Below are 12,928 nucleotides of genomic sequence, written 5' to 3' on the forward strand. Positions count from 1 at the left end.
ACGGTGATAGAACCATAAAAACCTTTTTTGAGAAACACAAAACTCCTCCGGAAGGAGAGTTTTATTCTCACCAGGTAGTGCCATCGTAAATTACTGAACATTGTTCCTGTTGCTCCTCATAATCTGATAGATAACCATTTTGTATACAATCGAAATCAGATCAGCTTAAAAATTGTTAATGTCTTGTGGGATATTTTATAAAACGAAAACTGCAAATTTCGTTGATTTACGTGTTCCATAACATCAGAAAGAAATGCTTTTTACTCACATGGATCCAAGCCGACCTAGTTTGTTCCCTGTAAATATCTGAATACATTTTGTACCCTAACAATAAGTTAAATTAATCATTCCCAAAATGGAATCAACAGTTGTTAGCTTATGGGGAAAAGACAAGCAACCCATAATAGCTATTGTAGTTTGAAATAACCAATGTTTTTACTTGGACTTAAAGTTTTTTCCTTTGTTGGAAGTAAATTCAGGGTTTATGTGATATTATACAATATTTGGGCCACGATACGATCACTTCTCAATCTCTGCTATTTGGACATGGTGGTTCAAATCGGATATTTTTATGGGAATCTCATCAGTAAGAGAATCTATCTAATATGGAAAAATAATATTTGAAAATTACGGCTCATACCCCAGGAATTGCCAATTTTTGTAATATATTAGTTATTTTAAAGTCCCCTGTACGCTTCCCAGTTCTTTATAGAGCCCATGCAAATGGAACTTTTTGCTTTATCCTCGATACTATAAGGGACACCGAAGACACGCGGTGTTGAACATAATTAACGAACAAGCTTTTCATTTTTGTTTTTCCCCAACAAAATTTAATTTATGAGGCCTGCAGCTTGTTTCTGGTATTCATAAATTATCCTTTACAATTTCCAACTTCGCAATGGTATCGCGCGTGGTCAATTACTTACTAAAAGCTCTTAGTTTTTTGCGAGATAACGCCAATAATTGCTGATGTCGCATAAACCACTCTATTTAATCTAAACATTTAACGTGACTTTTTTGCACAATAAGTTTATAGCAGTCTATCAAAGGTTCAAACCGGCCTGCACCCAACGAACGACCTTTGTAACACCACAACTATACATCTGATTACGTGGTCGGATCTGTTTTTCTCTTTGGTCGTAAATACCTGCGCATCTTCTAAGGTCGCTCTTCAAACTGGTTTTCCCAGAATCTTCATTAAATTATTCAGTTCCTGAATCCCTTTCTCTCCGCTCTTGAACCTCGCGATGCGGTCTCCACCACATCTAGTTGTTGTTTATTAATTGTTGTGTACATACGCGAAAAAATGGAATCTACAGCTGATTTGGTAACCCAAGACGAGACAAAGTTATTCAAGCAGATGTCGGTCAAGGAGCGCTTGTTCTACATCAAGGAAGTGGTCACTATAGAACCCCTAATTGCCGCCTATATCATTTCCGCTATCCTGGTGAAACCCGCTGTGCTAATCCTGCAATACGACAAGAGTTGCAGGGCTAATTTAGCCCTTAACGATACAGTGTGTGACAACATTGTTAATGGGGATGGAGCGCAGTTTTCAAATCAAGGGACGGAAGTGCAGATTCTAATTACCAAAGTGCAGTCTTGGCAGACCCCGGTTCAAAGCATTATGCCCTTGATTTTAGTGCTGTTTCTCGGGTCCTATAGTGATAGACACAGACTCAGGAAACCCTTTTTGCTGCTTCCTCTAATTGGGGAATTGTTCTCTGTCGCAGGCTGCATTCTCTCTGTAATCTTCATGAAGCAACTATCCCTAGAGGTCTTTGCAGTCTTTCAGACGGTCATCCCTTCCTTGTTTGGAGGACAAACGATGTTGGTCATGGCAGTTTTCGCATACATCGCCGATGTGAGCACCCTGGAAATGCGAACTTTGAGGGTGGGAATAGTGCAGATAGTAATGAACGCCTGCGTTCCCATCTTCCAGTCTTTTAGTGCTGTCCTGTTCGAGGCGATCGGGTACACTAGTGTCCTGCTAATTGCAGGATTTCTCTATGGTTTCGGTATAATATACGGGGCGTTTTGGATTAAAGAACCTAAAAGACCTGTCATAGAAACAAATAAGAAACATTTTCTGGCCGATATGTTTGATCCTAAGCATGCTATTGAGACCTTTAAACTGTTACTCAAGAAGGACAAGGAAAATAACAGGTTGTTTGTAGTGTTGCTGCTCATTGGCATGTTCGTTTATTCAATGGTGAATGTAGGGGAAGAAACTATATTTTTCTTGTACACCAAAAAATTTTTGAATTGGAACGTTGTGGAGTATACGTCGTTTCTCACCGCAAATACTTTAATACACTTGGTGGGTAAGTATCTTTTTTTATTTAGTAATTATGTCAATATTATCTTGATATTTTTGTTTTTACAAGTAATTAATGCCATTTATATGACAATTAGAATTCCTATGATTATTATTGCCAGCACGCAAACCAGTTTTCTCTTTTTATACTTATTTAAAAAACTGATCAGTGGCGGACGTGTTATCAAAAGATTTGGGTTCTCCAGAAAAATTAGATTTGCAACGATGAGCACCAATGAAAATACTAAAACAAAAACAATATTTAAGTAAGAACCAGTCAACAACATAACAAATGGAAGAAACAAATCTGGAACGTAGTTGCATTTTAAAACTGACCCTGATACACGAACTATTCATAAAAAGTTCTTGTTGAGTGTTGAAGAAGATGTCTAACAGTCCCTTTTCGCAACGAAAAAAACTTTATAATTTGAAAGATCTTTATTTAGGTGAATCTTTTCTTTGTAGGATTCTAATAGATTTTGTCATCAAAATGTCAAGAAATTTTTATCCGAGGCCCTAATGGGGAGCAAATGTTATTCTCAGTCAATTTTAATTAAGAGTAGCGTACATTTCCATCTATACTTGTATCACATAGAACATATCTATATATATTAATAACACGGACGTACAGAAGCCAATTTATAACAAAGAGACGTCATGGGAGAAAAATAATTTCTGAAAAATGCATAGAACCGCCACTGCTACTAAATGCAAATAAACGTTTCCTGTATCTATACAATAATCAATTAATCGGCAATAAATGCCTTTAAGAATGACGCAATAACATTATTTCCAATTTTTGTGGCTTTTAGGCACCATAGTGGCAGTGCCGTTGTTCACAAAAATACTGAAGTTACACGACTTGGTCATTCTTCTCTTGACCTTTGTGGACAAAATCATATGCAATGTTTTCTTCGGGCTGGCCAAGGATAGCGTGTTAATGTATGTAGGTAGGTGCTGAAACAATACTATGAGGTCACATTTTCTAATAAATATTATAGGTGCGGCCGTGAGTTTTATCACTGGAGTAACCGCCATATCATTACGCTCATTGGCCACTAAAGTGGTGTCCGAAAATGATTTAGGCAAGGCGCAGTCCCTTTTCGGTATAATGGAGGTAATTGGGCCTGCGATATCAGGCCCTGTCTACAATATCGGAATATACACTAAGACGTACGAATTTCTGCCTTCGGCGTTTTTCTACTTTAGCGCGATTCTCTATGCGCTCTATCTAGTGGTTATAGTGTAAGTGTTTCATTGGAGTATTAATTGGGTAATTATACAAATGTTTTTAGATGGATGTATGTAAGACACAAACAGAAAATGTCACTGAAGAGTAACGAGACGAATGAAATCAAGAATAATGAAGTTGCGTACGAGAAACCGGTGCCGATGGAGGAGATTCAGGTTACTCACATGTAAAGTGGCCTATTTTTGAATAAATTTTGAGGTATCGATGAAGTGAGGAATACCAAATAAGAGACGATTTGACTGTGAGATATTTTTATAGCATGCAGGATGTCCCAGATCTTATGTGACCGCAGTTGCCTCAGAAACTCACACTTGGAAAAACGATTTATATACAAAATTCAATGGACGTTTCGGCCGGACATAATTTTACACATACGGAATGTAAAACTCACATTTGTAGACAATTCTTTAAATTTGTTGAACTTTTTTGAGCCACCCCATATATTTAAAACTGTCAAGTGAATTCTTCTATTTCTAGTAGGCATGAAGGTAATTAATTGCTGGCACATAAAATCTGAGACACACGGTATAGAATTTTTTTTATTTCTTAAATATTTTTTAATATGAATTGTGTTTTTTTTTGGAGTTTATTTAATTGAAATAGATTTGTAAATACACGGGTCTAAGTGAAACTTGAATTGTTTAAGTATTAAAAGTTGGCGGGTACCTATGAAACCTACAGAAATTCCCAAAAATTCTACTTTAATTCACCTTCTAATTACGTAAGAAGGTATTTTTAATAGGGTCGAAAATGATGTCGCTTCAAAAGAATCGTGAAAACGAACAGCGTGGGTAACCTAAGAGCCACAAAAACCGAAAAGGAATATTACTATACTGTTTTACTTAATATTTTCTTGAAAAAGCCGATTTCAAATTATATTAAATATTTATTAATGTAATTATATTCAAAATAAGTTAATGAAGAAAGGGGACAAAATGGCGACTGAAGGGCTCACCATTATGACGTTGCCACATTTCCTGTACACTGTAAACTATTGAATTTGTCAATCAGGAAAATACTAAATAATGAACGCGTTTTTTTTTATTTTGCCAGTTTTTGAGAGTTTTTCCCTGCGGAATTGTTCGCAATTGTTGAAGGGAAGTTTAAACATTTGAATGTTGAGGTGTAACCTACAGACAGACACACAAAGTGTTGCCTTGATGGACTCCGTGACTATTTATTATTACATATTTCGCGTTGTTGAAATTAAACGAGTTGGTTGAAGATACAAGTAAAACTAACTTAATTCGGTGAAAGAAATACACAGACAATAACCGAAAAAAGGAAGGTTTTTATACCTGGATTCGCCCTTGCAAAAACTAAAGCTATAAAATGCAGGTCTTTGGGCTTAACTTAGTCCTTGGAGTTAATTTCCGAAATCCCAAAAAAGACAATTTTCAACAGTTGTTTCATTTAGTAAACACCAATTTTAGTCCTAAAGATAAATATGAAACTCTTGTTAGTTTTTATTGTGTTAATTTCAACGAAAAGCTGTTCCAGAGTATAAAACAATTATAAATTTCGCTTCAAGATGCCGTAAAGAGAGAGTTGGTTATTTTGCTGGTCCACTTTGCCGGTGGTGTCTGATGCTCCTGCGTTCATTCTGTCTATTGTTTGCTTGTTGCAAGTGGAAGTTACAGAGTGGAGTGACAGTTCGTAACCTACAGAGTGTCTCAAAAATCGGTTTGCGCCTTGATAAAAGTGGTGGTGTGCGACGTGAATTGGCATTTTTGGACTTTAGTAAGCGGGATTTCGCTATTAAAATTATGTTACTCTGATTGATTTTATTATATATTTTGCAATTAAAAGGACATTTTAAACATCCGAATCGCTCCGCTGTGTCGTCACGATCAAGTTAAACCGGCAGTGGCCCGCAGGGAATGTTCAATAACAGCCTTCTTGTTAAAGGTTTGTCATTCCACTGGTCCACTTATTTCCTCTTTTCGCGACTCCTGTCGCAATTTTGAACGTTTTTCCCGTGTTATTAAATTCCGTTTAATTGATCCCGGCTTGTGCAGCGATTGTTAATCACCATTTGTCAATATACATTTTTGCTAAAGCGATTATGCTAGTTTTATTATAAAATGGAAAATAAGAGGGAAAATGATTTAAAAGCGGGATCGGTATATTTCGTTTTCTTGTGCGTTCAGAAGTATAAAACTCCACTTCTTACCGTCAAGAGCGACGACAAATAAATTATAAATGATCATTGAACTATTGTTATTATAGTGCCCATTTAAGTTGTTTACTTATCTTTAACCCGAACTGACCAAGGGGAGATAGAGAATAATGCAAAATCAGTATGCACCGCTAACAACTTGTCCGATTAGGAAATAATAACGGTTTCAATAAGCATGTGGTAAGCTCCATGATGAATTGTCGTTTTCCATTGAATGGCTAGACAATACGGAAGAAGTTTGTGTTTTCAGAGAATTTCGCGAAATTAATAATTATGAGGCAAAAACTGGGCAGAAACTAATAAGGGTAAGTGCCAAATGATTAGTGATTAAATATTTCTTGAATAAAACTTCATAAAAATTCAGTTTTCTAATTTGATTTGTGACGTTAACCGTTAGATTCTTCTCTGAATCATAACTCTTAATACACCGTTTTTTTTTCTTCCACTCATTGTAATTACACGCTTCGGATGAAAATGCGAATCATCACAAAAACATGAAATCCTATTGTTTGTTCACCGCTTAAAAAACTTATACAATCGTAATTTTTAAAAGCTGAAGGCTGAAGCTGAATTCTACATATTCCCCCTAGGACATTTCTTATCTCTCCATCAGTATCGTTCCTTCTCGAGGGCAAAACTTATCGCAGAACAACTCAGATCTGTACCTCTGTCATATATACCATACCGTCACCCACTACACACACTTACCTATACCTATCTAACTGGAGCGCTGTCTTTTAGCCTAGTTGAACTTGACCTTTCTCATCCTCAGGTTTGGAATATCTTTCAGCATTCAGCGCATTATACTGTATAGCATGTGTGCGGAAAAGCTGAAAATCCCTAAACGCACTTTTAAGGACAAAATCAAACGCCTGAAAGAAGTGATCACCGTGGAGCCTTTGATCGCCTGCTACCAAATGGCTTTGTTTGTTTCAAAACCGGCTTTGGACAATTTGGAGTTTGAAAAAGCGTGCAAGTAAGAAACAGGGTATATGCACAGAGTTTTCGATGCAACGGAGGGAATTTAAGGGTCAATCTGAGCTACGATTCGGACATCTGCAAGGCAATACTCAGTGGAAACTACTCGCAGCACAAATCAGAAAACGAAGAGGTGCAGAGAGTGATCAGCACCATGCACTCCTGGCAGCAGCCAGTGCAAAGCTTTACTCCTTTGATTTTGGTGTTGTTTTTAGGTTCATTCAGTGATAGGCACAAGTGGCGCAAGCCCTTCCTGTTGATGCCTTTAGTGGGAGAGCTTTTTGGTGTAGTTGGTAGGTTTCGCGTAATTCCCCGCAACAGTCGTTTGCAATGAACACTATATATGTGTGTATTAGGCTGCATCATGTGCACTATATTCATGACGCAGCTCCCCCTAGAGATTCAAGGAATATCCCAAAAAATCATACCTTCCCTCCTAGGGGGACAAACCATGCTGGTGATGGCCACAACTGCCTACATCGCGGATATTAGTTCAGTAAAAATGCGAACATTACGCCTGGGAGTTGTGCAAATAGTGATCAGTGTAGTGTTACCCACGGTGCAATCATTCAGCGGGATTTTGTTTGTGAAAGCCGGGTATTTGAGTGTCTTAACTGTTTCTGCGGTACTGCATTTCACAGCGTTATTATATGGAGCGTTATGGATTAAAGAGACTCAGAAGGATCGATCGAAAAAGTTTGAGTGGTGCGTGTTGGTGGACATGTTCGATCCTGAGCATGCGAAAGAGACTTTTAAATTGCTATTGCGGAAAAAGGGGGAAGAGAATGATAGGTTGTTGGTTTGGCTGCTGGTTTTGATGGCATTTTTGCAGAGAGCTGCATTTGATGGTAGGTTTTTTATTGCTTTTTCGTAGATGAAATATTTCTTGTCGTATAATAATGTAGGGGAAAGCAATGTTCTATTTTTATACACCCAAAACGTCTTTCAATGGACACCATTAGAGTACAGCTACTTCTTAACTGTTAACTCCCTAGTAGCCCTCGGAGGGCACCTCTTTGGAGTTCCATTATTCACCAAGGTGTTCCACTTCAGTGATTCAATTATACTTCTAATTGCCATAGCTAATAAAATTGTCACAAACATCTTTTTCGGTTTGGCCGAAACTCCTCAATTATTTTATGCTGGTAAGATTAACATATTTTATAATATAGCTGCTAAACTAGACGCATTTGTATTAGGTGTGGCCGTTAGTGCTGTTACCAGAATGTACAGAACTGCCAAAAAATCTTTAGCCACTAAAATTGTGGCTAAAAATGATGTAGGAAAGGCTCAGTCGCTGTTGGGGATTTGCGATGTTTTAGCACCTGCGGCGTTTGTCCCGATTTACAATAAAATAATCTATTTTAAAACCTTGAATACATTTCCTGCTACATTTTTCTTTTTCAGCATTTTTCTGTACGGTGTGTGTGCCTGTTTTGTAGTGTAAGTGCAACGTATTTGCCTTTAATTTCAATTAAACAATAATAAATCTTTTAGGGCGATATATATAAGGATTTTTGGGAAAAAAGATATTAGTATTGTTCCTCCACACCCAGAGAACCCAACAATCTTTAACGAGAAAGTGATAGAAACAATTCACTTGTGATTGAAATGAGAAAAAAAACCTTTGAAGCTTATCTGTGATAAAATTATATTCAATTATTTACAAATATAAATATATCTACAAAAAACTAAAATTTATACTCGGTAATAGGCAGCATTTTCTTCTTCTCTTGCTGACTCAACTTAAGCCTAATATCCACGGCGTCTTTAGAAAACATTTTAACCAATTTCTCATTGTTGTACACTGCAGGGAGCTTAACATTATTCTGCAAACTCCAGTAGATAATCTCCCTACACTGTCTCAAATCCCCTTGTTGAACTACAACAACCCTTCACTTAGAATATCAAAAACCTTTATACCTATTTTGCACTTACTCCAATAATCAATGAGGGATAAAATTGCCTGATACACCTCAGAATCCATCTTGAGCCTCAATAAGACCTCAATTAACCGATAGACCATTTCAGTGTCATGTTGCTGAAGAGCAGCTTTAACAATATAAGAAACTTTATTTTCTATAACCCTGCATAAGCCTGGATACTTATCAAGAAAGCCTAATGCAATTTGTTGGTCAGAAAACCATTTACTGAGAATACAAGCCTGCCACAGGCAGCCCAATGTAAAGTAATCATTATGGTCTCTAATTAGCATCTCTGAGAAATTTATTAAAGAGACAAGACTTGCTTCACTGTGGTTTGCAATACTGCTTAAAATCAAATGTTCTAAAATGTTCCTAAACAGATGCTCCCAAATAATACACTGTGTAGGTATTTTACTCTTACCTAATCCTCCTCCTCAGGTAAACATTCTCTTTATAAACTTTCTCAAAAGTCTTCAGAGACTTTGCAATATTTCCCTTAACCCATATAGCTTCAGCAATATAGTGCTCAAAATTGGAGTTTTCCTCAAGAAATTCTGGTTGAATCTTTTCACACAGTTGAGCAATCCATATTATTGTATCTTTGTCACCATTATAAGAGCATAGAGGGACTGAATTTAAGAGCACAGCCAATGAAGGAACTTTATCACATTCTACACATTGTTTCGTCAGCTCAATTAACCCTTTCCAGTCGTCATAATCAATTGCTTGTTGAAATAAGCCATTTATACTCTCAATATCCATATGTTGTATTGTGTTGAGAGAGTTTTTCATGGAAAAAGAGTCAGTTGTTGAGGTTTTTGCAGCGTGACTTTGGGCCAAGGCTTTACGTCTTATCCACTTGCTACTTTTATTTTGTACAAGTTTAGATGTGAAGGTGTCCAATGGGCTATTGTCTTCTTCATCGGTCCGCTGATGTATGAATGAAGGGTATATGAACTGTAGCTTTCTTGATGCCAGAAAAACCATTGAGCTTAACGGTCCTATGTGTCTTGTGGCTTGAAAGGCCATATAGCTATATATTTCAATTAATGTTCATTTAAGAACTTTTACAATTTTTAGGTGTATGGGAAATAGTTTTTCAGTTTTATTATTTGTTAGAGGAACTTGATTAATCAAGAGAATAACAACGATTCATATTGATATAAACATTCCCCTAAACAAATTATTTAAGTAAAGTGAGGTTAAGTTTGAAAAAATATTAAATTTGGAATACAATCTTGTTTTAGATCATTCAACTACATCAATACGTAGACGTACAATTTGGTAAGAGTGTGGGTGGGGTCATATAAACTATTATGATCAGTTAAGTTTAATAATTTTGTTTAAATCATATTATTAATACGATATATCTGTTTATTACTGCTTTTATTGATGCTACTTTTGCCTAACACAACATTCTTGAACTTCATAATTATTGCATAATTAAGTGCACTAGTATTTTGCTATTTAAAATTTTCATTTGCTATATCGCAAACCTCGCTTAAATAAATATTCCTTATAACAATTTCGAAAATAAAATATAATCTCGCGATATATTAAATCCATGAAATGTACTTTAAATGTAAAATTTGATGCATACGTTAGACATCTGTAGACGTATTTCTAATTCTAAAATAGAAATAAATCCATGTTACTTTGAGTTTTTGAATATAAAAGGCAACTACTATTAATAAAGTTTTTTGCCTATATAATGTTAGGATTGTAAGAACTACTGGCGACGTTGCCACTTTCACTATTTTGCTGTTTATATAATTTTTTTTTTTTGGGTTATACTATATTCTGTCATCAGTCATCAAGTTTATTTACGTTTTACAATTTAATTAACCTCTTTACATATTTTACGAACTCAGAGAAAACTGATCATTTTCGCTATTAACCACAGTGCACGACCCCTTTTAAGATGTAGTAGTAGTAGTAGTAGTAAAGACAATGTATAATTATAGATCATACACGTGATTAGTGCCCTAAGATATGAACTTTATTCGAGAGTATAAATTTCCAAGTGTCAATATTTCCACAATTTAAATAATGTTTAGACTAGTTATTGTAACTTTTTTTTGTGCCTCCTTGCTCCCTACTAACAATGGGGAAGGTACCACGGTAGAAATGATACCTGGAAAATTTATTGACTGTAGCACATTACGCATGGGCCAGTTTTTATGTCCAGATCCTTCATATGATCTAGTGGACCCTAAAACTCAGCAAATTCGAGGTTGCACCAAAGAAAATAAAGCAAAAAGTAAGTTTTAAGAGTATTTTTTAGAAAACAGTGTAATATGTGGGGTTTTTTAACACCTCTGGTTGTGCTTCAAGATAAAAACAACATACATCAAATTGAGAAGTCTGATATGTTTTCTAGATGCAGAAGAGTGTGTCATTGTAGAAATTCATAAAAAATTAATCACTGAAGACTTGATTGAATTTGTAGCACTAAATGAACCACATATTTAATCAGGTCTTCAGTAATGGTAGACTTGGACATATGACCTTTGTTCACTACCACTAGGACCCTGAACATAAAGCTTTCACTATACACTTTGCTAAGGCTGTGATGAATTTGTGAACCAATTATTTTGGTTCTTACAATATGCTCTGAAACATAATCAGAGGTTGAAAAAAAGTATAGTTTTAAGTTGAAATTTTTTTTCCATTGATTTGATACTTTATATATATAGTTAATTGCCTAGCAGTGGAAGGCCTTACTTGCCAAGAAACCTATAATCGAACCTTCACAAAAGAAGTTTCCTGTAAATGGACGTAAGTTGGATTCCAAGTAGTTTCCTTACAGAACTTTAAGTCCTAAACTCTCATTTTAGTAATGGCTACTCATTTGAAACTTCTTTGCTGCTTTCAATCTTTCTGGGAATGTTCGGCATTGATAGGTTTTATTTAGGTTATCCAGCCATAGGTTTGGCCAAATTTTGCACTTTGGGTTTCATGTTTCTGGGCCAACTTGTTGACATCATTTTAATTTCTACCCAGGTAGTAGGGCCTCAAGATGGGTCTGCCTATGTGATGCCCTTTTATGGGCCTGGAGTGGAGGTGATTTACAGTGATAATTCCACTTATAGATTAAGACAAGATAATTGGTAGAAACAGATGTCTTTATTAGTTTTGTGTATCACAATTCAGCTTAATATGTTAAAATAAATTTTGTTTTATTATTGGTCCTTAATCTATAACACCTAGTTCACGCATTAGTGCATTTATCCTATTTCCTAAACTCGAATAATACTTCATTTTAATTACATAATGTTTTGCCTGCTTTAAGTCATTATTTCTGAAACACTCATCTATATTTTTAGTAATTTTTTCCAATTGGTTGCGATTTTTTACTTCAAGTTTTTTAAGCTGCTCCACATCATTAGTATTTTCCAGCTCCTCATTGAGCTCCATCATTACCATTAAGAACTCTGGATCATCAACAGTTTGTCCTTCTTCTAGGGAATTCCCTTTCAAATCAAGCAAATGCTCTGCACGCCTTAATGGGACCTGCAAGCTATTATAAGCTTTGTTGACTAATGAAGAATAATTCGCCGAAATTTCCTTCTCTTCATTGCTCTTAGTGCTGAATTTGTCTGGATGTAAATAGCTTTGCAATTTTCGATACTTGTCCTTCAGTTCTTTAGTGTCTAGATTAAATCTCTCTTCCAAATTAAACACTTTGAAGTAATTGTGAGTTTCTTGGGGGTTTTGGATCACATTGCATTCTTCGCAGAAGACGTTCGCTGCGTTTTTCCTCTCCAGGCCGCATTTCCAGCACACATTCTGGTTGAATCTTTGAGATGCATTCTTATAGGATGTTATAGTAAATGGTTTAATTAAGGTTTTGAGAGTGTGAAAACGTTCGAAAGAGCTGGATTGCAAAATTGGGGAAAGATATCTTAGCTTATTAAAGAGATACATCGTTGTAACTAACGTAAAAAGATTTAATTTGTGATAATAATTGCGGAATTGTACCAATTTGAAACAAAATGTAAATAAACACAAACTGCTGATTTTTGCAATTTGGTTATAAGTGCGATGTTGTCATGTTTAGAATTTCTTATTGTCAATAATACGAAATACTCCATACGAAAAAAATCGGTCAACTTTGTAGACAATGTAAAATACGATATTAACGTTTTCTGATAGAGGTTTTTGTCTCAGTGGAGTTTTGTATGGTATGCCTCAATTAGTCTTTACAAATGTGAAATCTTATTCAAAATTGTACTTTATTGGATGAAGGATTCTGTATTGTTATCCATAATCACTGT

The 12,928-nt window shown here is 35.7% G+C and overlaps 5 protein-coding genes across 9 annotated transcripts; 3 read left to right on the forward strand and 2 right to left on the reverse strand.

The window, feature by feature from the left end:
• The first annotated feature begins 966 nt into the window (after positions 1-966).
• LOC136339758 (lysosomal proton-coupled steroid conjugate and bile acid symporter SLC46A3-like) lies at positions 967-4,200 on the forward strand. 3 transcript variants are annotated; one of them, XM_066283225.1, is made up of 5 exons: positions 968-2,324; positions 3,130-3,267; positions 3,319-3,562; positions 3,613-3,767; positions 3,828-4,200. In XM_066283225.1, the coding sequence occupies exons 1-4, from the start codon at positions 1,307-1,309 to the stop codon at positions 3,737-3,739; spliced, it is 1,527 nt and encodes a 508-aa protein (XP_066139322.1). In that variant the 5' UTR covers positions 968-1,306; the 3' UTR covers positions 3,740-3,767; positions 3,828-4,200. The 3 variants fall into 3 exon arrangements, with proteins under 3 accessions (XP_066139332.1, XP_066139322.1, XP_066139312.1); XM_066283215.1 differs by having other exon boundaries at positions 971-2,324; positions 3,613-4,200; XM_066283235.1 differs by lacking the exon at positions 3,130-3,267 and having other exon boundaries at positions 967-2,324; positions 3,613-4,200.
• A 973-nt stretch (positions 4,201-5,173) lies between these two features.
• On the forward strand, positions 5,174-8,371 carry LOC136339747 (probable peptidoglycan muropeptide transporter SLC46). Of its 3 annotated transcripts, none has more exons than XM_066283202.1 (6): positions 5,174-6,724; positions 6,778-7,019; positions 7,083-7,574; positions 7,632-7,871; positions 7,926-8,169; positions 8,224-8,371. In XM_066283202.1, exons 1-6 carry the CDS (start codon positions 6,564-6,566, stop codon positions 8,330-8,332), a joined length of 1,488 nt encoding a protein of 495 aa, XP_066139299.1. In that variant the 5' UTR covers positions 5,174-6,563; the 3' UTR covers positions 8,333-8,371. The 3 variants fall into 3 exon arrangements, with proteins under 3 accessions (XP_066139299.1, XP_066139297.1, XP_066139294.1); XM_066283200.1 differs by having other exon boundaries at positions 5,174-6,053; positions 6,539-6,724; positions 7,632-8,169; XM_066283197.1 differs by having other exon boundaries at positions 7,632-8,169.
• On the reverse strand, positions 8,361-10,065 carry LOC136339807 (uncharacterized). The gene is made up of 3 exons (XM_066283310.1): positions 9,073-10,065; positions 8,665-9,023; positions 8,361-8,608 (listed from the first exon to the last, which is right to left on the reverse strand). The coding sequence occupies exons 1-3, from the start codon at positions 9,678-9,680 to the stop codon at positions 8,418-8,420; spliced, it is 1,158 nt and encodes a 385-aa protein (XP_066139407.1). The 5' UTR covers positions 9,681-10,065; the 3' UTR covers positions 8,361-8,417.
• Positions 10,066-10,466: 401 nt separating this feature from the next.
• On the forward strand, positions 10,467-11,836 carry bisc (biscotti). The gene is made up of 3 exons (XM_066283377.1): positions 10,467-10,911; positions 11,348-11,429; positions 11,489-11,836. The coding sequence occupies exons 1-3, from the start codon at positions 10,701-10,703 to the stop codon at positions 11,763-11,765; spliced, it is 570 nt and encodes a 189-aa protein (XP_066139474.1). The 5' UTR covers positions 10,467-10,700; the 3' UTR covers positions 11,766-11,836.
• On the reverse strand, positions 11,759-12,700 carry Hsc20 (iron-sulfur cluster co-chaperone protein HscB-like protein, mitochondrial). The gene has a single exon (XM_066283356.1). It carries the CDS (start codon positions 12,576-12,578, stop codon positions 11,844-11,846), a length of 735 nt encoding a protein of 244 aa, XP_066139453.1. The 5' UTR covers positions 12,579-12,700; the 3' UTR covers positions 11,759-11,843.
• Positions 12,701-12,928: the final 228 nt, after the last annotated feature.

Source organism: Euwallacea fornicatus, chromosome 1 (genome assembly GCF_040115645.1).
Source record: "Euwallacea fornicatus isolate EFF26 chromosome 1, ASM4011564v1, whole genome shotgun sequence".
Classification (NCBI taxonomy): domain Eukaryota; kingdom Metazoa; phylum Arthropoda; class Insecta; order Coleoptera; family Curculionidae; genus Euwallacea; species Euwallacea fornicatus.